General features: G+C 42.4%; 1 protein-coding gene across 1 annotated transcript in view; it reads left to right on the top strand.

The window, feature by feature from the left end:
* Positions 1-24,929, top strand: part of MSN (moesin) — a 65,751-nt gene that overhangs the window by 23,173 nt on the left and 17,649 nt on the right. Inside the window, exon 2 of the mRNA XM_043570330.1 lies at positions 18,417-18,500. Within this exon, the coding sequence (XP_043426265.1) occupies positions 18,417-18,500 (84 nt within the window). The remainder of the gene's footprint in view (positions 1-18,416; positions 18,501-24,929) is intronic.

Genomic DNA, 24,929 nt, shown 5'->3' on the forward strand with positions numbered 1-24,929 from the left:
AGTGCTGTAAACTTATTGCTTATTTTTTCCCAGTGCTTTTACTCAGGAAAGGAGTAGCCTCCTGTTTAGGCCAATTATCTTTAGCTAACTTTTGGATCAGACCCTTGCTGTCCATCTTCAATGGAAATTAGAATGTGAAGAGAGGTGTTAGACCAGATTTGAGGCCTTGTTGATAGTGGAGTGACTAACTTGACAATATTTGGCCTAGTCTGGCAGTTGATAAACTTGTTTCTGAGTCCTATGTTAGTAAAAATAGATTTCACATTAATTTTTTTTAAGTTTATTTATTTTGAGAGAGACAGAGAGAGCAGAAGCAGGGGAGGGGCAGAGAGAGAGGGGAACAGAGAATCCGAAGCAGGCTCTGTGCTGACAGCAGAAAGCCTGATATGGGGTCGAACCCATGAACCATGAGATCATGACCTGAACTGAAGTCAGACACTCAACTGACTGAGCCACTCAGGTGCACCTGATTTCACATTTCAAAAAACATTGTTAAAAGAAAAATGGGAGAATATGCAACAGAGACCTTATGGGCCTAACAGAAACAGATTCCCAATCTTTAATAGTCTATTCTCTATACTACCAATTTATTATATACCAATTTCTTATAAACTCATGACACCTCTTTCCTGAGCTATACACATGGGACACCTCTGAATTCTGATTTGTGATAAGGCTGTTTGTAGCCAGCCCTTTCCATGTTAGTTACTAACTAACCAAACCTCTCTGTCTCCCTCTGGGGTACACTTGGGGTCTCAGTCACTGGGGTTAAAATTAAAATTGTATCCTTCTTGGAGTAAAAAGAACCTGGTAGATGATGATTTTCTTCCAGCTCACTGTTCCTATATAAGACTTAACTTTTCATCTCATATGGCCCCAAATCTTGTAAGTACACAGCTGCTGTTGATCATAATTAAGGAGATTTGAAAATGAAAACACAAAAGTCCAAAGCTACATTCAATAGGGGATTCCAGAGCTGGGGTTCTTCCTTCTTCCTCTTCCTCCCCCCACACTTTATCCTTGGCTTTGCTGAGTCTCCTAAAATCAAGCCTGACTTTTTGAGAAGGTAACTCCTTTGTGTTCTTGCGAGACCATGCCTAAACAGAGAGGATCTTGGTACTTTTGGAGTAGAACACCATAACTGGAGTTATGGGATGGTACTCCAATGTAGCTCTAGTGATAGGCTTACCCAGACAGGGAAACATTCCAGCTCTATCTGTAGCGCTTACATCCAGTGTTCTGAGGGTTTCTACTATGTTAGCTGTTGTGTGTTTTTCTGGGTACATGCCTATTCAGGCACCTATTCCCATTCATGATAAGTCTTTGGGAATCCTGGAATGGAGAGAGTGTGGTGTCAAGACTGAGTCACTCTCCTGGAAAGGTCAGAGTTCTAAGAGGAGTGGTATCAGATTTTCTAGGGACTTCTCCCTTCTGCTGTGACTGCCCTTCCCCAAACACACCTAGGCTTGCAGATACACACCCAATTCCAGACTACTTGGGAGACTCAATCACTGACCTTCCTGACCAGAGGTGACCAGGGTACAAGGAGTTAAACAGCACTCACCAAAGCTGCTCTTATTATCCCCTTCCCTAGTGTCCTTAATGCCTTGCCTCTAACCCAACAATGTAGAAGACTTTGTGGAATATGCAAAGATGTTTCTGCCTTTAATGGCTGAACCATATTTGTGAATAGTCAGCGAGTAAGATTAGCTTAAATGGTTTTAATGTGACGATTAATAGTGAACATTCCAAGTAGAGTTGCCTCAGGTTTTCCCATGACTTTTTTTGGGTGGGGGTCTCATCAGCATTGTTCAAGGTAACTTGAGAGAAAGGATGGGTCTCAGCCAGAAGGTAAATAAAGTAGGTCAATTATGTGGCATCATTATCAGCTACTATTTATATAGTTGTATGACCTTAGGTAAGGCATTTAACCTTTCTGAACCTTAGTTTTCAATTTTTGAAATGTGGATAAATGATACCCACTTCCTTCAGATTTATGAGAGAGAAAATAGCTCACACGTGTAAAAGTACATCTAGAAGGGGACCTGACACATTGAAAGTGCTTGATAAATGCCCTTTTCTCTAATTTCTTTCATGGTATTTTACTCTCTTTAAATAGTAATTTTAGGACCCTAGTTAGGCTTTGCCTGTAATTTGTAAGTGTGCTCCCTATGATAGTGTAATAGCACTATATCTGTATGATTTTTTTTTAAATAAGGAAACTGATATTTGAAACAATGATGCCTAATTTGAAACAATTACTGGCCTACTTTGTGGTGAACCACGCTGTGCCTTCCACTGCAGCATATTGAGGGCATGGTGAGAATCTGTGTGGGTGTATCTTGCTTTGTGAAGAGGAATCCCAGCTCTGGGGAGCCTTGAAAATCCCAGAATGAGGGAGTGAGGGAAAAGAGACCCAGGTTATACTTGATGGGTATGGGGTGGGAAGAAGATAGGATGTGCAGAGAAGAAAATGATGAGAGGAACCCTTACTCAAGAGGGCACAACAGTTTGTGAAACCAGTGCATCGCCACCTCTTTGCAGAAGCCAGGCAGCTGTGGCTGAGGCCCGTCCCAAGCCCTTGCTGTGCTGGTAGCTTTCACTTCCTCTTTGTGAGTGTGTGTGTGTGTGTGTGTGTGGTAGGGTGTGAGTACAGTGGAAATCTCATTCTAGTTGCCTTTCCAGGTCTATTTGTAGGTAGACAAGTTTTCCATATGGACTGAAAGTGGGTTGTGGTAGGCTCCCTTGAGGTCTGGGGAGTGGTTCCTCCCAGGTTTGTGGGAGCTAGGGTAGAGACTATTCATTAGGCTAAGCTGGTGCCTCAGTGGGGCTCTGTGGAACAGAGCCAGATTCCTATCTATATCTTGTATATTAAGCCATCTTGTCTGGCTTTCTCTTCAGGAATTTCTCTCTCTGCCAGTGGAACACCTCTCCCCCAGATCTGGTGATCTAGTGCCTAATTCTGTGGTGGTGAAATGGTCTGTAATTTATTCTCTTCTGATAGATTCTGGGAGAAGAGTCCTGGAACTGGGATAGGAAGGCTTGATCCTTTGTATCTTAGGGATAGTTTTCACATGTTGGATATTTCACTGCAGCATTTGGAGGGCATACATTGTGATTCTTGCCTCTGTGTCCTCATACATACTATTTCTCTATCCAGAACACCATGAGCTTTCCTTTCCATTTAACATCTTTTTCCTGTGACAGTCTTCTATATCTCAGGACATGTCAGCCCTTCCTCTAAAAACCTTCTGCTTTCCTACTTTCTCCATTATGGCCTGAGTGCCCCTTTATGTTTCCACAGTTCCCTTTGATTACCTCAATTACTGTTCTTGCTGTGTACAGAATGGTAATTATCCACTCACTTTTCTGCAGATCACTGCCTACCTCCACCCCAAATCTCTCACATGTTCATTCACTCACTTTCACACACACATGTGCAAACATTAAAATAATCTCAAGACCTGGTCCATATTGGGCATCTAATAAGTTGGTATATGGAACCAGCATGTATGTCTATGTGACTGTATCAGGAGTGCAGATCCTTTCTAAAACACCTAAGGTAGGTAAGAGGTGGCCTTATTTGCTTTTCTAACACTTACTAGCATTGTAGGTACAATTTTAAGGTTTACTTTGGATTATGGAATAAGGTCTATTACCTGGGCCATTAGGGGGGCTGCTGGGTAATTACTGTATAGGTTCTGGTAGGCCTCTTTCCTGCTGCTGCTATCTGAACAAACTAGACCAAAATTAGGGTAGTGGGGAAGGGGACTTCTTACTCTACCCAAAGAACTCGTGTGTGTGTGTGTGTGTGTGTGTGTGTGTGTGTCTGTGTAGGGTGAGTGGTTTCGTGCCCGCTCACTTCAGCATTAGGGGCTACAAAGGTTGCATGTTTGTGGTGGAAGGGGTGCTAAAAACCCTAGTGTTGGCCAAATAGGTTAAACAGTTTTTACCAGTCTCAGTAATTTGATAGCTGAGCTTGTAGTTCGAAAGGCAAGATGTGGCTTTATTAACTGAAAAAAAATACAAACCCAGCTTTTAGAGAAGTTATATCAATCTACATAGGGACCAAAACTAATAAGATGGATGTCACGTCCCTGTTCTCTTACTGACCACCCTGCTCTGCAACTTTTCCAAAACAATCAGATCCATAGAGCTTAAGGGCATTATTTGGGCTCTTTATATCTCTGCTTCCAGGAAGATGACCATGACAAAAATGAAGACTATAAGCTATGGCAACAAACAGAGATACCTAGGGCAGGTATGACACTACTCTTCAGCCTTCAGCACATCCACTGGAGGCAGGTTCTGAGAAGTCGGTATTTTCTTAAGGTCTGTGATAAACCTTGTTCCTTGATAGGGACAAGAGTCAGATTGGGCTGTGAGATTAGGTGTGGGTAAGTAGCAGGCTGGGTGGGACTGAGGACATCCTGCTTAGGGGCGGTCAGCCAAGGTCCCTCATACAAGCCTGGACAAGGATCATGTTGCACTGAAGGTCTGCACTTACTAAGGCAGTTCTGTTAATGGTGAAGCCTCCTGACTTCATGCTGATGAATAAGGAGGTTCTCCCTGAATATTCAGATGGAATGTTCAGCCACATTCTTTGCTACTTATAGTCTGGGAAGTGAAGACAAGGGCGAGCCAGGGAGTCAGCTGATCAGAGAGGAGTGAAGGAAAATTGAACAATTAGTGGGTTCGGGCTCTGGTACCCTCTTTCCATCCCTTCCTTTGAGTGTGTTTGGGGAGCTCTTTCTTATGGGTCTGCAGTCATTTTCTTTTTCCTAGTGGCCAAAGCCACTCTAGGCCCATTAAGACTGCCAGCAGATCAAGCTGCTTTAGCAGAAATGTTGATACATCTAAAACCCAGGTATAGTGACTTGAGTAATGTTTGGGAGACTTTTTGAAAAATAAGTTTATTGTATTTTTGCATCTCCTAGTTCATTAATCAAGGAATAGCATTAGCATGTTGTATTCTAGTTTCCAAATGTAGGAAAAGTTGCCAATTTGTGTTTTTCCAGAAAATTCATTTTTCCAGAAGTACTTTGGATCATCACCATCTGTCTCTAGCATGGATCCTGTAATGTGGAAGGTGCTTTCAGTGTTAACTTGTCACCCTTCCAGTCCCTGTCTGTAAAACTGGGAGATTTACTGCAGATTACTCAGCCTGATCAGGCAAAGAACTCCAGTTCCCTCCCCAGTCAACCAAAGCCTCCTCCAGGGAGGGGAAGTGTGGTAATGACATTATCTTTCCCCAGGCAGCCACGTGTTCTCTGAGAACAGGATGTGGGGAAGGCTGGGCCCCAGTTACAGGGTTTGGGGAGGGCACAGGAAAGTGGGCTGGTGGTGTGGCCATGCGGGTTGGTACCTGCCTCCTTGGCTCTGAGAGGCAGGAAGAGCCCCTGTATTCTTAAGGGTTCACTTATGTGTACTTATGTGTATAGTTATGCATACACATCTGTGTTCTTACTATAAGAAATAACTGTAATAGCCTATGAATGAGGCCCAACTCTTCAGGCTGGAGAAACTCAGTTGGTAAGGAGTGGGTGGGCCTACGCTTGCCTTGTAACTCTTGCAGCCATATACCATTTTGGCATAGTTTTGTTGGGGAAGCTGGGCCCCAGTAGAGAATGGGCCTGCTTTGTTGCTCTTTCCCGGGGCCCTAGTCACTCCTCTACCCCCAGATGGCTCCCTAGCACACTGTGGGGATTTGCATGTTCAGTTTCCTTTCAAACCTCATCCTCTTCTTCTCCCTGCCCCCACTACTTCTTTTGGGGACCTTTGGAGATGTGCTGCCTGGGGTGGGGAAAAGAGGATGTAGCTAGCTTCCTGTGCAAGGGAGGGTGGGGTGCATGCCTTCCTGCCTGTCTGTCCACCCGCCCTGTTGCCATTTACCCAGTGCTTGAGGAACTAATTGAAGAGTTCACAGTCACCAGAGGCTGAGGGGCTTTCCAGGGCAAAGGGATGGGGCTTTGCTTTTGTTGGTCTCTCTTCACAGTTCGTCACCATGGGGATTGATGGGCTTTCTTTTCCTGAATCCGAATGCTGAAAGGGCCTTTAGAGGCCAATTGGTCCAGCTACCTTAGATGGGGAAACTGAGGCCAAAAGAGTCTTTGAAGTCCTATAAAGAATAGTGGCAGAGTTGAGTAAAATTCTAGAAAGTTATACCTGGAGCTCTCTCACTTTCCCTAAGGTGGTAGTCCAGTGGTTTGTATTTGGTTGAACTGCCTGGGAAGCTGCAGTCCCCCTTTAGCTAGAAAAGTTCTACTTTTATGTACTTCAAATTTTGAAGTCTCATGTGGTTTTCTATCTGGAAGTGTGAAGAGGCAAGAAGCTGCTAAAAATAAAATAAAATTGAAAACCACTGAGCAAGACTTATGCAGTACAGTTTGGGACACTCTACCTAGAGGGGTAAGGGATTATCCCAAGGTTACTGGGACAGACCCAGAACCAATTTCTGGCCCACTGTTCTTAGCTGGTTTCTCCTAGATAATGGTGTAGTATCCTTTACCACAAGAAGACTGTTCCTACTCCATTGCTGTCTTGATTTTCTCCCATCTCATGGACAGTTCCTCTTGTAGCAATCTGAGACAGAGCCAGAGGCCAGAGGCCAGAGGCCAGAGGCCACTAGATTTCTTGGATGAATTAAATGGCAATAAGTAAGCCATTGGACTCTCTTGTAACCTTGAATAAGATAAACTTATAAGGGTAAAGAACAGTGTACTAGTAGCTGGGGACACCTGGGTTCTAGTCCTCTCTCCTTCACACTTGAGCAAATTGCTGTTTACTTCACTGAGCTTCCATTTCTCCCTGCTGTAAAATGGGGCTTGTCTATGCCCTGCCTTTCATTTAGAGTTGAATTCAGTGAAAGAATGCATATGAACAAGTATCTTTTAAGCTGTAAGTCACTGTGTATGTGGGATGGGATGATTATTGTTAAGGTGAACCAGGCACCCTGGAAGAATCTGGATTGAGTAATGAGGTTGCAGGAGAAAAAGAATTAAAATTTATCAAATTTAATTTAATACATACATTTAATACATGCTAAATGTCAAGCCAGGTTCTTTCCTATAAGTAAAGGAGATGATGGTTGTCCTCACAACAATCCTGTGAAGTAGGCATTATTATTCCCATTTTACTTGTAGGGAAACTGAGGATTCAAGAAGTCTAGAAAGTTGCAGTGTCCCAGGGCCCCCTGCCAGAGACCACGCTGTTGGATATTTGTGAAGAGACTCTTAGAATGTGCTGCAGTTTCCACTGGGGCTTTCTAACCCATTTCCTGCCTTATTCCAGTCTCTCTCCTCTGGTAGTGATGGGACTGTTTCTTGTTGCTTTCACATCTCAGTCTTGGGTCTTTACCCACAGCTTTCCTTGGCACCAGGCATATTTAGGTGTCCTTGTTTGGCCTTTAGATGATGGAGGAGCCTTTTGGGTCAGCCACCTTTTTGCTGACAAGAAGGCTTTCCTGCTTCCTTAGGGTGCTGGTAGGTAGAGCCAGGAATTTGTTGCTAGTCAGACAGACTAGTTCTTGGCTATGGTGATGCAGCTTGAAGACAGTAGTTGTTTCCCTTCATTGGGACTTTGTTTCTTCATTTGTAAAATGGGGCTAAATATGCTTACTTCACATGTGTATAATGTACTGGTAAATATTTAAAATCAAATTTCCTGGTGAAGTCAAGATTTATACTGTTTAGTGATCCCTGTGGTGTAAATACTCTCACCATGGCTGATTCCAAGGTACCAATATGAGGTCCTTGAGGGAGGAATTGTAAAGAGATGCACATGATCAGGTCTAGTGTAAGCTGGTTCCAGTGCACCATTATTAATGGCATCTATCTTAGACTCTCATTCTCATGTCCCCCACCTTCTCACATCTCTATGCAAATGTAGGACCCCCTCACCATATCTCTTCTGTTCTTACAAGTTCTCAGAATTATCTAAGAACGGGAAAATATTATTTAAGGTCTGCTCCTTGCCTGAAAGCTCTCCTGGGGAAGAGTGAATATAGAGTGTTTAAGGGACAGAGAACTCAAGAAGGCTTTGATTAGGACTGTAGTTAGAACATTTTGATCCATGTGTTTTGGCTGGTGAGGTATCTGCATTGACTGTTTCCTCCCACTGTCTGATTCTTAACTAGATGGTAGGATGGTGGAAAGCTCTGGACAATGACCTGAATATTTGTTCATTCCAGAAAGCATTTAGCTTTCTGTTTGGAATTCCAAAGTCTCCTCCCTCTACTGCCTGCAGAGCCTGCTCTGCTGGGTCCTAACCTCAAGGTCCCTGTCATGAGGATATTTGAGCCAGACAGCAGTTTGGAAGACCAGACCTCTCTGATCTAATCCTCAATCTCCTCTCAACAGTGTCTGTGCCAGGTGATGGTTCTTTAAATTTCCTAGGGAAAAGAATCAGCTGGGGCCAAAACGACTAATTCCCAAGATCCTCCTCTGGAGAGTCTATTTCAGTAAGTTTGGAGTGGGGTCTAGAAATCTGAGTTTTTAAATTAGTGCTTCAAATGATTCTTATGATCAATTAAGTTTGAGAAACACCACATTAGTACTGCATAACATTCTGCCAGGTTGGCATAATTATGCCCATTTTACAGGTGGAAAGATCAAGAGCTCGTGGATTATTGGTAGAGTTGGATCTTGCACTTAGGTTTTCAGAATACAAAGTTATGTTCTTTCTACAACAGAGACATTGTTTTAGTGCACAATAATGTTTGTGGTGGTGGGGAGTGATGATACTAGGTAGCGAGGGCCAAGGATAATCCCTGCTCTATTTTACAAATAGGGAGACCAGGTTGCAGAGGGGTTTGGAGGCAGTGGCAGGACTGATTGCATCTCTCATCTTTAGTGTAGGTGGGCTGCATTCAACTCTGGAGAGCCGTTCACCAGGCCCAGCCTAAATGTCTCCATAGTTTTTTGTTTGTTTTTTGTTTTTTGTTTTTTTTTTTACTTGTTGTGTTTCCCTTCCTTCAAGCATCACTCTAGCCATAATACACCAGCCCATGAGAGGCTGGTTGGTTCAGGGAACCGTATTCCATGCCAGAAGTTCCCAAATATGGCTGGGCCTTAGAATTATCTAAGCTCCTAACTTCAGATATCCAGGTTCTTCCTCTTATATAGTAAATCTGTGAGTGGGTTTAGGGACTCTGTATTTAAAAAAAAAATGTTTCCCCAGGTGATTCTGATGAGCCAGTTTTCAGCCCAGTTTGTGATTTGGAGGTCCCAGCAAGTTTTGTTTATGGGGTGGAGGTTTGTGTATTATGGTGAAATATGATTGGAGAAAATGGCAAGGCAGAGCCAAGATTAGGAAAGATCAGGCAGTCTCTGAAAAGGACAAAGTAGCATACGTGCTCTGTTGTGTTCTACCTCCCTTCAGAGCACTGTCTCTTGGGGAAAATCCCCATCCTTCCAAGAGAGAAAGCATTTATAATAATGCATGTAAGGATATGTGTATGTCTACCTGATGTACATGGCTTCATATTGTATAACCAACTAGAAATCTAATCACATTTTAGAGTTTGTTCCCAAAGTGATAGTCCTTTATGCTAGAAGGGCTCTCTAGAGATCTTCTTGGGTAGCCCCAAGATCTCTACAGTTGAACACATTTTCATTTTAAATCATTCCTGAGAGGTAGGGTATTTGTAATACTATGACTAAAAAAGGGGGGGTTAGGAGTCCTCACATTCTACTTATGATGTGCTATGTATTTCCATGTCTATTATTTTAACTTAAAGCTCCCAATAACCCTGTTGTGAAGTTGATATTATTAGACCTATTTTTTTTAGATTAGGAAAGTGAGTTTCACAAAAAGGAAGGTCAAAAAAGCTCCAGAGCTTTTTTCTATTATACCATGCTCCACTCCTCTAAAGCTGAGATAATTATTTCTGGGATGAGGACTCCAATTTTGTGGGTTACCTAGATATGGGTTTAGCTGTTGACTTACCAGTAAGGTTGGCAGGCAGGAAGCTGACCCTAGCCTAGCTCTGGGGTTAAAAACAACTTTTTGACTTGGCATGGAAGCCCCCTCCTGCAGCTGCAGAGTTAACTGATCCTAGCTTCAGCAATTTTTAACACCCAGAAGTACAAGACAGGACAGAAATCCCATGAGCATTGGATAGAACTCAAGCTGAGGCTTGGATCATCTCCAGTGTGCTTCAGAGCTGTGATGCTGGAGGTTGCTGGGGTGTGTTTCTGAGCAGAGAAAGTAAAGCCCTTATCTGGTGCTCTGGTGCCTGGCATCTCCAGGCAGCTGCAAATTTTGGTCTGTGTTTCCAGTCTACATTCTTGTGAAACTTGTAGGCAGGAAACTGGGTGAAGCAGGAAACTGATGTGAGAGAATGAAGTCCAGCTGGGTGTAGCCCCAGAGAGGGGCTTTGCCCATTTATGAGACTTACTTTATTAATGATGGATCCTGTCCCCTTTTGTTTCAGTAGCATCAAAGTTTTATGAGAATTAAAGAATCTGTTCTTCTTGGCTACTTAGATATAAATCTGTTCCTCAAATTCCCTGCCTCTTTCCCTACTGTATCTCACCCTCTCCCCACCAACCTCCAGCTTGGTTCTTGCCTGTGTCTTTTATCATGGAACTTCCCAATGAATTGCTATCCAAGTTTGTGCAAAAGAAGCTATCTTAGAAACAAGGGATCTTTGAATTTTCTTGTATGATGTGTTATGAAAGGTTTAGTCTCCCTAGAATGAGTGTTAATGAATGTCTCAGAGCCTGAAAGTTAGGCCTGCCTTCTGTTGAAACCTAGACTTCCAAGCCATGCCAGCTTGGAGTTTTTCACGGAGGCAAGGTGGTCCAGCCTCCTCTACATAGTCTTTCAGCAGTGGTTCACTTGAGGTGTCTACTGTTTCTAAGAGTCAGGGTGGTTCTATAGTTTATTAAATAGCCAGTGGATCAAGAGCCAGGTTTTCAATCCCTGATCTCATTCTGCCTAACAGCTGCATGACTCCGGGACAGTGTCTCTCCTTTCCTGGACCTCAGCTTCCCCAGCTGTATGTTGCAGAATTTGAATCAAATTGTCTCTAAGGTTCCTTTCAGCTCTGACAGTTTAGGATTCTGAACTGTTTATTCTCTTGAAGAAGAGGGATGAGAAGTTCATAAGGATGTTATTCTGGAGGAGCCAGATGAGATTCTAGGATTGAAATCTTGAGGAATTGTAAAGAGGCTATGGTAAGGAGCTAGTGGGCAGCCCCTGTAGCTAAGGAGAGATGAACTGGGGTGGGGGTAGAGAAGTATGTGTTGTTTTATTCTGGAATATGGTTTGGCTGAGCTGAATTTGCGAGTAACTCCTGGAGATAAGTGCAAATAGGGAGGAGCTAGTTTCCTTCCTGACTTTCATGTGTTGGGTCGGGGGGGGACCCTGCCTCAGCCTGAGGTTGATGTAATTAAGTCTGGGTTAATGGGGAAGCTACAGCTTGGTAAGGTAGTCTTACAGTTCCTGACCTTTTCAGCTTTAGCCTCTGCTCTGAACTCTCATTCCCATAGTGACAAGTTAGCTATGTTCTCATTGCTAAGAGAGATTAGTTACATGTGGAGGTTACTTCTCCAAATATATGGTGACTGGGGGAATAACACCCCATTTCCAACATGCCCTTGTCTCCCAATGCTTCTTGGGGAACTTTTGGAGGGCAGGACTGGGCCAAAGCAAGTAAAAGGGGAGCCTTGTCTCCCATGGCATTTGAAGCAATTGGAGTTATTGAAGAACTACTGCTGACCCATTAAGATATGGGTGTCCGTGGGGTTGGACGTGGCTCTCCCTTCTAGAAACTACTGGAAAAAAAGACACAGGCATAGGAAGGGTTAACCCCAGGCAGGTCTTTCTGGATGTGTTAAGGGTATGGAGATGGGGAGGAAGAGGTCAGAACAGATAACTAACTGTTCCAGGTACAATGTCTAAGTCAATAGGGAAATGGCTGAGTTGCTGGGAAGTGAGTGAGTCAGTGGAGGAGGAGGAGGGGGAGATGGAGAATGCCTCCTAGGCTGGAGATTCAAAGCAACCCTTGTTTTTCCCCTTATGGAAAACAGCTGCTTGAGGCAGTGCTGTCATCCCAAGAGGCAAGACAGACCAGGCTTTGCCCTGCCCTGCCCTGCCCTGCCCTTGCCTCAGTTCTGGCAGCAGGAAATGGTGGGTGCTGGAGCCTAAATAATGGAGATTAGGTAGTTTAAGTAACACTCTGGTGACTGTTCTTTGTCTAGGGGAGAGACTAAAGTTTTGGAGTTGCCCTGGTAAGGCTTGTCCTGCCTTTGTCCCCCTCCCTGACTTGCCTTTGTCTTCTTCATACCAGCAGTTCCACTGGAAGGATGGAGCATGTGGACTTTTGAGGAGAATGGGGAGGTGGCAGGTGGGGGTGAGGTCATTGAGCTCAGACCCAACTGGGCTGACTTGCAAGCTCTGCCCCTGCAAGGGGTACTTCCCAAGGACTGTTTCCCAGATGTGCTCAGGATTTCAATGCCAGAGTGTTTGGGCCTTGGCCAAAATAGTTGTCAAGGCAGTGTCTGAAGGCAACAGTTAAATCAGCATGACCAGAGAGGTAGGTGGAGTCATGATAGGAGCTCCGGGAATGTCTAGAAGACCAGTCTCCCCCCACTTAGAGCTGACTAAATTTGGTTTCAGTGATGTTAAGTGAGACTATGGGTGAAATGGCTTGGCACATATTTGGTATTCAGTAAGCATTCATTTCCATCTGTCTGTCATGTGCTTCTATGTACTTCAGTTTTGTCATCCATGAAGTAGGACCAGTAATTTTAATTCTTTCTGGCTTACATGTCCATGCTTCAGGGAAATTATTTGTTGTTATATGACTCTTTCTCTGCTTTCTCCCCTGTCTCCTCCAAACTTCTCTCCAGGAAGGGCCATCTTGTAGCTCAGTGATATGGGGCAAGTGATGGGAAACATTGTCCTGATCTCCTTGCTGTGGTCTGGCTATTGCTCACCTGTATGTTCTTAGCTCTAGGAAAAGAGAGGGCCAGTCCCTTCTTTGAAGCTGACCAGTCCCAGAGTCCAAAGTACCCCAGCTGCTACAGCCAAGGTAGCATCTGGCCTGGTTATTTTTGTTTTCTAGGCCAGCCAACTGGAGATCCCAGTTTGTTGAGGACTTTGGTTGGCAGACCACTGAGATAAGTTTGTTAGTGTCCAATGAAGAGCATTGGTGTGGGAAGTGTCCGTGTTCAGTTGTTGTTCAATAAATAACAGTGTATTTATTGTTCTTGGGCTAGAGGTGGGAGGGTTAGTGTATATGAGAGGGTGATACCATTCCTACCACACTCAGACTTTTTTTGTTCCCTAAAGCCTTAGTGGTCTCTAGAGACCCAATCTTTGACCTCAGCCTGTGCCTAGATCTGCAGGGACAGGGTTTGGAAGGGATTTAATTCTCTAAGTATGAAATGCTACCCTACATAGGCCAGTTCCTCCACTCTTGCCAAGCTGAGGGGCTTCCTGGGAACTTTCTGCTGACTTTGGAGGTTTTATTTTCAGGTTCTTGCCTCCCAAACTAGACCACCCTCTTGTCATTGAAATTGCAGATGTCATGCCTAAAAGGAAGGCAGTGGGTGAGCCTTCAGTGAAGCTAGGGTGAGCATCCAGTGGGCCCTGTGAGCATCCACTGTGTGGAAGTGGGTCTGATCCTGCAGTTCATCTTACACCCTAGGGTTCCAGAGAACAAGGGATCTTCTTTGATCAAGAATCCTACTCTACCTATAACCTTAAGGCCTCAGCTATATTTTTATCCTTATTTGCCCCTAACTCCAACATGCAGAAAATAGGAGAGTACCAGACCTATGACCCTTGTCATCATGACTCACATTTTCTTCTGAGTTAAGTGGTGGCAAGAATAGAAGTTCCCTTTTGTTTGCTTTCCTTTCTAATTATTTTAAACCTAAGAGTATTTGTCTTCACAGTGAAGTTCAAGAGACATCAGGCTATATTCCCTGAAGAAACAGCCACTGTGGAAATGGCAGAAACTATGAGCAGGGTTTCTGGAGAAGTAGGTTCCAGTTTGGTTTCAGCTGGACATCTTTGTATTTTAGGAGAGCCCTTGTTCTGGGGTGATGGTCTATTTAGGAGGAAGGAAGCATGGACAACACTAGTCTGTGTGACATGCGTATTCTTAACCCAGCCTTTTCTACTAGTTGATTTTTTTTAGCTTGCCTTACTTCTTTTTTTTTTATTTTAATTTTAATTTTTTAAAATTTACATCCAAATTAGTTAGCATATAGTGCAACAATGATTTCAGGGGTAGATTCCTTAATGCCCCTTACCCATTTAGCCCCGCCCCCCTTCCACAACCCTTCCAGTAACCCTCAGTTTGTTCTCCATATTTATGAGTCTCAAAACAGAAGTTTTGTCCCCCTCCTTGTTTTTATGTTATTTTTGTTTCCCTTCCCTTATGTTCATCTGTTTTGTCTCTTAAAGTCCTCATATGAGTGAAGTCATATGATTTTTGTCTTTCTCTGACTGACTAATTTCACTTAGCATAATACCCTCCAGTTCCATCCACATAATTGCAAATGGCAAGATTTCATTCTTTTTGATTGCCAACTAATACTTCATCATATATATATATATATATATATATATATATATATATATACCACTTCTTCTTTATCCATTCATCCATCGATGGACATTTGGGCTCTTTCCATACTTTGGCTATTGTTGATAGTGATGCTATAAACATGGGAGTGCATGTGTCCCTTTGAAACAGCACACCTGTATCCCATGGATAAATGCCTAGTAGTGCAATTGCTGGGTCGTAGGGTAGTTCTATTTTTACTTTTTTGACGAACCTCCATACTGTTTTCCAGAGTGGCTGCACCAGCTTGCATTACCATCTACTAGTTGATTTTATTCAAGAAACATTTATTTAACAAATATTTGACTTAAATATTTGGGCCTATGAGCTAGGCCCTGAAGATACTACATTGACATGGCCTGTGATTGACATGATCTGTGATTGCCACTGGCTTATTTCTTCTGAAGTCCTTCCCAATAGTGGAAATTAAAGGGAAATCTTAGGCTGTGGAATGTTTCCCTGGAGTCCCACCTCTTTTGTCAGTTTCCTCCCTGGGCACTTTCTTCCAAAAAGCCCTATTCTGATTCTGCCCCACTCTGCTCAGAATTTCAAGGCTCTCTGGCTACTGCTAACAGGATAAGGCCCAGCTTTCTAGCATAGCCTTCAAGGCCCTCCACCTACCTTTTAGGCCTCCCTGCCTGTTTTTCACTATGCAGGCCTCATTCACACTGGAGTAGACCTGCATGTTTGGAGGTCTTAATGAACCATCTCCATCCCTCCCTCATTCTGGGCCATTGCACATATTGATTTCTATACCTGAGACATTTGGGTGTTCTTACCCCCAACTCCTGCAGTATCCCTTCTTTTAAAATGAAGTTTATTCTCAGGGACCAGTGCAGATATAACTTTGAACTGTGGTTCCTTATTTCCACAAAAGGTTTCTTTTGTTCTGCTATGGCATTTCTCATGGTCTTCTTTGTATTCCTTGTATATTATAGTTTTCTTATTATTCAATAAGTGCCTTGGGATCAGGGACTGGTCCGATAGCTCTACTCTAACTATAGTTCCTTAAATATTGTGTTCCATTGATATTGGGTGAATTGAAATAAATTATAGGAAGCTCTTTGACCCGGAATCCTTAGGCTTCCATGAGGGTCCATGGATATAATCTGAAGTGAGAACGATCCATGAACTTGGATTGGGAAAAATTATATATTTGTTTTTACTGATCTCTCATTGAGATTTAGCTCCTCCTTCAATTATGAATATAGGCCAAAAAAAAAAAAAAAAAGAAGTGGTAATAATGGCAGTACCTGTGACTTTGTCACTAGTAGAAATCTACTAATGTTTTATATCACAATTTTTTGGTGATGTTTACTTTTTATTTTATTTATTTAAAAATTTATTATTGAAGTATAGTTGATATACAATGTTATGTTAGTTTCAGGTGTACTGAAAATTGACAGCTCTATACATTACTCAATTCTCTAGTTATTGTAGATTTCTCAAAGTATCACTATGCTCAACACAATGTTGAAATTACAGTAGAAATAACTAATAAGATACAGTGCTAGACATTTACTTAATATCATAAAAAGCACATATTTTTATAACTATTTCAATATAATTGGTTTACTTATATCACTTTATTTCACGTATTTATAAAAATTCCAAAAAGGGGTCCATAGACTTTACCAGACTGCCAGAAGGGTCCATGGCACAGTAAAAAGGTGACCTTATATCCCCATGCTTAGAAGTGCTCATTTAACCAACATCCTTTGAGTACCTACTGAGTCTTTGGTATTGGGAAGTAAATCTAAGTAAGACAGAAACCTTGAGGTGATAATGAAGTCCAGTTTACTAAAAGGCCCACTGTCTCTTTTTCATCCTGTCCTATCTCCTCAAGTCATTGGTGATTTGAAGTCTCCCTTGACCCACTTCAAGGGTGATTTGAGGCTAGATGTTGAAGCCATATTCTAGCCCATTGGGCTTCATTATCCCTATCTTATGAGGGCCCATTCTACAGAGGTCACTGGATTGGCAGGAAGCCTAGGATAACACCAAGTCAAGGTGGCTAATCTTGCCTGTTGTCTTCTACTGGGGTAACTTGCCTTACTTGTTCCTGCCTTCAGGGCCTTTCCTGTCCCATTGTCAATCTTGAAATAGATTTCCTCCCTGACTCCCTGACTTCCCCAGGCCTGGTCCTCATCAGAATTGTTTAGCTGGCAAAATGGCTGTTTGACCCCCTCTTCCCCGCTAACTGACCCCTATGGTCAGGAAAGACCCAGAGGTGTCAAAGACTGATAAGACTTAATGTCTTACCCACTCCATGGGGATTTGCATTTTTGATAATTCTATTTTTAGTCTCCCACCCAATAGTACAAGTAGTATGTAAGCATCTTAGAAAATGTGGATTAGTGGGTCTTTTTATTTTTAATTTAAAGAAGAGGGAACACACTCATCACCACCCTAAAACCAAGCCTGACTAACACTTAGGCATGATTCCAATTATTATCTCTCTGTGCATACTTTTTATGGCATTGAGCTCATGCACTCTTGTTGCTTTCCCTTCCTTACTTAATATTACTGAACTATTTTACTTGGGAATGAAATAGTTTTCAGAATATTTTATATGACCTTATAACAAACCATCTTGTGGCTGTACCATATAGATTACTTAAGCAAAATGTCCTATAATTTAAAGAATTAATCCATCATTTATTTTCATGGGAGATATTTTGTACTTTGATGTATGAAGGGCTTAGTGTATCAGTTTAAATTATGAGGTTTGGATTTAGATCAGAATTCAAACCCTGTCTTCCCTACATCCTAGTGATATGACTTTAGATAACATTTATTTCTTTATCTTCATTATTTATTCAATATGGAGATAACATTATCTACTTCACAAAGTGATTGTTTATATTAAATGGGCTAGTGCCACGAATCGCCTTGTGAGTACCAAGTTTCCATACATGAAAACTATTGCATATTGCTACTAATATTACCATTACTACCAAATTTTCAGCCAAAGTAAAAAATCTCTACTGATGAAACTTCAGCTATCATTGACCTGAGATGGGGGATCTACTCATAAAAGTGGAAGGTACTTTATTCCAGTGCCTATAAAATCATGTATGTAACTACCTGTTGTTTTCATCAGTGCCTGTTCCTGTCCCTTATCCCTCTGCTGACTTGGCTTTGGTAACACTTCTGTGCAATGAACAACTACCTTTGCTGAGGCCCCTTTCCACTTTTGTTCTTAGGGAGACCAATAATTCAGGAGGTACTAACAATGCAAGTCAGTATATAGAACCATAGACAGTAGAACTGAAATGGTCATCACCTAGTGTAATTGACTTCTTTCCTTGCATTACTACTGTTGTACAGATGAGGTGAAATAAGGCCCAGGAAGGAAATAAGCCAGTATATTGAGCCAGGTACAGTGCTAGGCTTGGAACCCAGTGTTCTTTATCTTGCCCTTAACTTGCGTCTGCAAAGACCAGTGCTATAGATAATTCAGGCTGTGGATCAGAGGTGGGAGGAGAATGGTGTGGGTTTACAGCTGGCTGATATAGGTGGGGAAGGCTTCCTGGAAGAAGTACAATCAACAGTTGCTTCCTCTTGATAGTAGGCTGATTTGCATTTATCTGTTTGCCCCTTGTTAAGCATTGCTCTGTGGCTATGTTTTTTGTCTTCAGTAAGCTGGTTGGGAGCCAAGGCTGAGTTATTGTTTGTTTGTCTAAATATTCTCCTTTCCTTCCCACCAATATCTAAGTTGCTCAGATTCTTAGCATACTACTAGTTCCCTCTTCTCTTGTTGAACAGATACACTTGTCCCAGGCTCTGCTAAGCACAGACCCAGACAACTAACTTGCCTCCTTTGATCTCATTCTAGATCAATGTGCGTGTGACCACCATGGATGCAGAGCTGGAGTTTGCTATCCAGCCCAACACCACTGGGAAACAGCTGTTTGATCAAGTAAGAAAGGGGCTATTTGTTTCTTACCCTTTTCCACTTCTCCTAATAATTCCCACCACAATGCCCACTTCTTGGGAATCTCTTCTCCTACATGCTCCTCCAAGCTAGGTCAAAAGAAAGGCTGACCCATGACTTAATAATAAAGGCAAAGTTTAACTTCAGCAGCCTGCTCCTTGGATGTCCACGATTAATCCTATCCTTGGTCCTGAACATGGAAGAAAAGAGAAGCAAGCAGGGTCTGACTCTGCTAGATGCTCTAAAAATGTTAACACATGGAGCCTTCCTCTCAAGTTGGAAAGATATAAGTGATCTCTTCCCCCATTTTAATGACAAGACTCAGAAATTAAGTAGCTTTTTGTATCTAGCTGGTATTTGGCTGGGATTTGAATGCTACATTCTAGTCACTGCACCCCATGGCCCCTGTCACATGTTTTTGTTTTTGTTTTGCTTCCTAGTAGAAGGAACCAAGTTATTCTCCCTGAGGTAGTATGCCCTCAAAAGAATATTTGAACTTAGGATACCACTGGGAGTGATGAATACATTATGAGGGTACTTCATAACCTGCAGTCATGCCTTGGAGTTAATGTTGAAGTCTCATTCCCGTCTCTAACTCAAGGGGTGTCCCTTCACTATTATCATAAAGGGATGTGCTATATAATGTAAAAGCCAGGTGGGGACCATAGAATCTTTCAGCATTCAAAGACTCTCCAAGGGCCAAGGAATGTGCCATCTGTGACCAGACTTCCAGGAGTGAAATTGTATTCCCATTTCCAGAGGCTGAGATCCCTTTAGATGGGCCATTACCCCATTTCTCCTCCACTTTCTGGTGAGGTGGGGTCTGATATTGTCCAGGATGTTGGCACCACATCCTTGATGGATTTTCTAGGCCCTCTTGCTTCCATTTCTCTTTTTCCCTCTGAGTTCCTCTATTGTCTAAGAACTTCCCCAGAGCTGGGGAGGGAAAGGAAGAAAGTCTCCTTTGGCCTTTTCTCAGACTTCTTCCCAGATCCCTGGATCTACTCATCACCCTTTTCAAGCCAAATGATGCCATCTCCTGATGTCAACATTGGGGGCTTTGTTCATTTGCTTTGGAGGGGTATAACTGTAGAGGGAGGGTGAAGAAGGCATAATTTAGACCCTAAGGCAGAAAAAATTCTTGAACAAAGAATTAACTTATTAACTTATTAACTTCAGAAAGCCAAAAGGCATGGTAATTCTTTGTTAGTGTTGGTTTGATTTGTGTACTGTGGGTGTTGTTCTGTAGGAAGCCCAGATGGTGGGGAACCCTAGCCAGATGGTATGATAGTTGTGAAAGCTACTACTTCCCAAACAAAACCTTTGACAGACTTTAATCTTTCATACTGGCTGGGGAGAGTAAAGGGAGAAAACCAGGAAGTTCATGACTTCTCATTGGGAAAATCAGTGTTGTTTTGAGAAATATCATTTATTGAGCACTTACTATGGACTAGCCTTGGCTAGGTGCTTTAATCCTTACAATGATCCTGCCTATGAGAGATATAATATACTCTAGATTATGCAGTTTAGTAAGTTATAACATGGAGTTTCAAATACAAATCTGACTAAAAAACTATAGTTTTCCCACTGCAATATTCTGCAGGGTGAGTGAGGCTGTTTGGGTTGAGAAGACTCAAGAGAAGATGTGTTTTCTGCTTTGAGATCTCTGAAGGACTGTCATAGGAAGGAGGAAACAGTAATGTTCTGTGAGGTCAGATGGGGAAGAGCTGGGGCCCCATGGGTGAAAAGGGGAAAAATATTTGAACTCAGACAAGAAGTTGAACATCTGGAACTCTTGGGGTTAGTGCAGGTCTGGATGGGGATCCACAGAGGTATGTTTCCACAGGCTATTGGGGGATATGATCTTTTCCTTCTAACTTGATGAGTCATAAGGGAAGGAGTCCATTCCATCTGGGCTTTGAGACCCATTATTCAAGGATGCCCTCCTGGTGGAATTGGGGCCTAAGAGGAAGGAGCTGGGAGGAATTTCTTGGGAGGAATTTACCAAAGCTCTGGGGCCATCTTGGAACCCAGAAGTTGTCTGGCCAGTGACTAGAGAGGAAGCTAATTAGAGAGGAAGCACCCTCTTTGGCACCAGTAATACATAACATGCAACAATGGGAAGTCATAGCTTGAGGAGACAGAAGACCTGATTGGAAAGGGAAGTGTAGCCCCTAGTTCCTCCGTTTACTTTTGTTTCTTCTTGTGAGTGTGCACAAGAGTGTGAGCAATTCTGTCACCTACCACCACTTCTAAAGCCTGAGATTCTTCCAAGGGTTCTTTTTTAAAGTTTGTTTGTTTGTTTGTTTGTTTGTTTGTTTAGAGAGACAGAGAAAGGCAGAGAGAGGGAGCATGAGCAGGGGAGAGGCAGAGAGAGAGGGAGAGAGAATCTCAAGCAGGCTTCGCACTGTCAGCACAGATGTGGGGCTCAAAACCATGAACTATGAGATCATGACCTGAGCCAAGATCAAGAGATGGATGCTCAACTGACTGATCCATCCTGGTGCACATCCAAAAAGGCTCTTGATTATGTAGGTGCCACTAAGGGGCAGTGTTGCGACCATGAGTTCCACTTTGAGAACCCTTTGCCGGCTCCACCCCAGCCAGGGCCTCTAGCTTAACCAGCCCTTTCTCTTTAAGATTTTGACCTCTACAATAAAGGTGAAATCTCAGAGCATTAATTTTTAATTGACTGATTTACTATTGACTGAAAGTCTACTGTATCTCAAGAAAAATCTCTAAACCTATCAAACACCATCTCTGTCTTTAAGGAACTTGGAGTTCTTTGCCTATAGAAACAGAGAAAAGTAAATGCAACTTTCTTCCCAGATAAAACAAAACACCCTTGAGGTTAAGGTTGTGTATAGAGGTGGTGCACAGTGTATAAAGCATGGGATTTGGTGTCAGCCTTGGGTTCAAATTCTGTCCTGCTTGAATGGCTCATTTAGCCTCTTAGGACTTTACTCTTTTCAGTAAAGTTGTAATCAAACTAATTTCACAAATTTTGTGGTCTGATTTAATCCTCAAATAAGTAAAGTGTCTGGCATACAGCAGACATTTGAGTGTTGGTTGTTCTTATTAAAGGCTAAATAAGTAGTAGAAATTGCCCTGGGAGTTCAAATAAAGAGCCATTAAATCAGGAAGATTTTCTGGCTCAGTAAATTCCTTAGGGTTTGTGGACTCTGCATTGAAGTCAACAACATTTTCTTCTCTTCCTTCCATTTTTATTTTATAAAATAACTAACATTTATTATTATAATACTAATATCTCCAACTTATAGATGAGGGGCAGAGGCTTAGAGCAGGGGGGAAGACCTATTTAAGGTCAGATAGCTAGGAAGTGATATAGTGGCTTGAATCAAGGCATATATCTTTTCCAGTTTTCCCAGTGCCTTTTGTCAGCTATATCCTCTGAGACCTCCCCTTTCTTTACCTGTTCCTATTCTAAGTGGAGGAAATTTGTCCCTAAACTTAGAATCCTAGCTGAGTGTGGTCTATCTACTTGAACTACCTCTTGAACACAGGCAGTGTAGGGCAGCAGAAACAGCATTGGTAGCAACCCCTACTAGAACTTTTCCGTTTGTGTGTTGATTTGCTTTCAGATGGGTGGTTGATAGAGCTTCTGCCAAGCCTATAATGGGATCTCAGTGGGCCTCAGGTGTTTGGGCATTGACAGAATTTCGCACATCATTTTTCATGCAGTTTTCCTTTTGAAGCTCCAGTCTTGCTTCCCAATCCTGATCTGGGATTCTGAAGTGGCTGATTACATCACTTGTTGGTTTTCTCAGATAGATGCATGGGGGTTATGGAAAAGAGGGTTCTGGGCTCCAGAATTTACCTGATCTCCCCTTCCATCCATAGATCTCAGATGTAAGCAGCATTCACATGCAGAGGAGTGACAAAAGAAGGTTCTTTCTTACATTCAGATGCTCCTAGAAATTAGTGAGGATTTTCTCAGAGGCAAATCTCTTCTCCTCACTGGACCTCAGTTTTCTAGTTTATGATGCTTGGACTCTATAATGCTGCACAGTCTGTTGTGGGAGTTTGTGTTGTGTGGCTCAATAGAATTCACAGTCAGTGTATATATAAGTGTATATAACTGGTCTTAGGAGGTACACAGAGCTGTGGGATGAATTTGATTTAGTATCTTGGAGCATCAATTTTACTTGTAGATGTTATCTATATCATTATTAAAACATTTAAGGAGTAGATGTAAAATGTGCACATGTGATTAAGATTAAACCTGAGGCTACAAAGAAATTCTGGCTTGAAGCCATCACTTACATCCCCTGGGATATACTACCCTTTTGTGTCCTCTGAGTATATGTATTTATTATTTTCTGCTGTTTATGGATTTATTACATGGCAGATTTGAGAAATGTTAGCTCAGGCCAGGTAAGTTGGCAGTCTGGGTCAAAGGGAACCAAGAAAGAATCTTTTTATCAGAAATGGAACCATTTCTCAGAGTGGAATGGTAAGAACCCTAGTCACTGCAGCAGCAGATGTTGTTCCTGGAACCATAACCTAGATACTCTTTCCCACTAGAAGATGGGGTTTCCATTTTGTCTGGACTGGAAGTATCAGCTGGAAGCAAAGCTGGAAGCAAGGGAAGCTTGGCCTCATTTGGAGACAAGAGTTGCCTGAACAAATGATTCCCAGTACCCTGTGGACCTTAACTGGAGACTTCCTTATAGCCTGTAGTCTAGGGGTCATCTGTTTTATCCTTTGTTCTTTTTCAGTCTCAATTCTGACCTTAGATCACATTTCCTTCCCTCCACACCCTCATTTCCTCACTTTGGACTTCATTGGAAGCCGAGAGATATTGCTTATTTCTCCAAAGCCTTGGAGCCTAAGGAAATGGAAAATTTATATGCATCTGATTTCTCTGTGTTTGAAAAGGAAAAAGCAGAGCTCAGAGAGATTAAAATTCCTTACTGATCCTGAAATATTTTTTGTTTTTGTTTTTGTTTTTTGACATCACCTTAGCTGTTATTTGTCCAACTTCTCCTCAGAGATATCCCAGATCCTAGAACTATTTTGAGTCCTGTGGTCTTCCTTTTATTACACTCCTACCCATCCTTCTAGTAAAACGAACAATGTGGTACAAAACAAGGCTAGGGAGTTCACTTCTGGGACCTCTACAACTGGCTATGTTTTCTGTACCTGCCTTATTCCCTTTTAATTCTGGTGTCTCTGAACCTCTACAGTTGGTAGATGCAACTTGCTGCCCTACCAATTCTGTCCCAGTCTGCCACTCCATGACCTAGCATCCTGGCCCTAATCTTCTGCATCTTCAGTGTGTCTCTCTCTCTCCTGGGGCTGACCTACTTCTTCCCACCAATTGCATCTGGACCCACTATCATTCTGCAACCCCGTGAAAATCATCAGAACTGTTAATTGGGCTCTATCTTAGAACTAGGATTAGATAATAGTGCTTTAAATAATCTTTTCTGTCCATGCCCTGCCTCTATCCTCCACAAAAGATGCCAATATCACATTTCAACATGAGCATTTTATATTCTACATCTAAAACCTATAGGCAATTCCTTTTGATTGTTAACTTAGACTCAGGGACTCACCTTGCCTTTGAATCCTGGAAGTCTTTTGATCTTTTCTCATCCCATGCCCCCCACAACTTATCTTTTCTAAACATGTTCCTAGTTGCCCAAGTCAGCAAGAGGTAGGTGGGAAATGGGACAGTATTTCTTAGTCATTTAAAAATAAACCTAATTAGTAGACTGAAATTGAGGTAAGAAAGAGACTAGTCAAGCCATATGAGTTGTAGTAGATGGAAAAGCTTGATAGATGAAGAAGCTAAGTCCCAGAGAGGAAAATGTGCTGCATAAAGATCACACACCAAATCAGAGACAGGTGAGACTTTCACTCAGGTTTATTCATGCCTTATTCAAGCTGTGAAAGGGAAGGTTGATCACCATGCATGCCTCAGTGAGCAATGAAGTTTGATGACTGGGGGGATATATATGGCTTCTCTCCAAAGTGGTTGCTGACTGAACCTAGTGGGAAAGCCAGGAACCATATCTAGCTGCAGAGATGGTCAAAGCTCATTACCTTGCTTGGATATGTGGGCAAAAGAGAGACAAGGCAGTTAGTCGTTTGGGAACCCCAGGGCTCCTAAGCCCCTATTATTTCTTGTAATTAAAAGAGAGCATGCTAGAAAAGAAAGGGTTTTAGAGTCATGCACATCAGGATTCTAGTCTAGGCTTTATGGTTGTAGGCAGGTTGCCCCGTAAGCTTTTGTTTCTTCATTTATAAAATGGAGATAATAGCTATCTCAGGGTTTTTCAGTGTTCAGTGCCTGGTACATAATAGTTACTTAATAGATATGAGATCCTTTTTCCTTGGGGCCTCTGAAGTTCTAGATTATAAGCTTTGGGAGTGACTATGGGGCCTGGC

Source organism: Prionailurus bengalensis, chromosome X (genome assembly GCF_016509475.1).
Source record: "Prionailurus bengalensis isolate Pbe53 chromosome X, Fcat_Pben_1.1_paternal_pri, whole genome shotgun sequence".
NCBI lineage: Eukaryota > Metazoa > Chordata > Mammalia > Carnivora > Felidae > Prionailurus > Prionailurus bengalensis.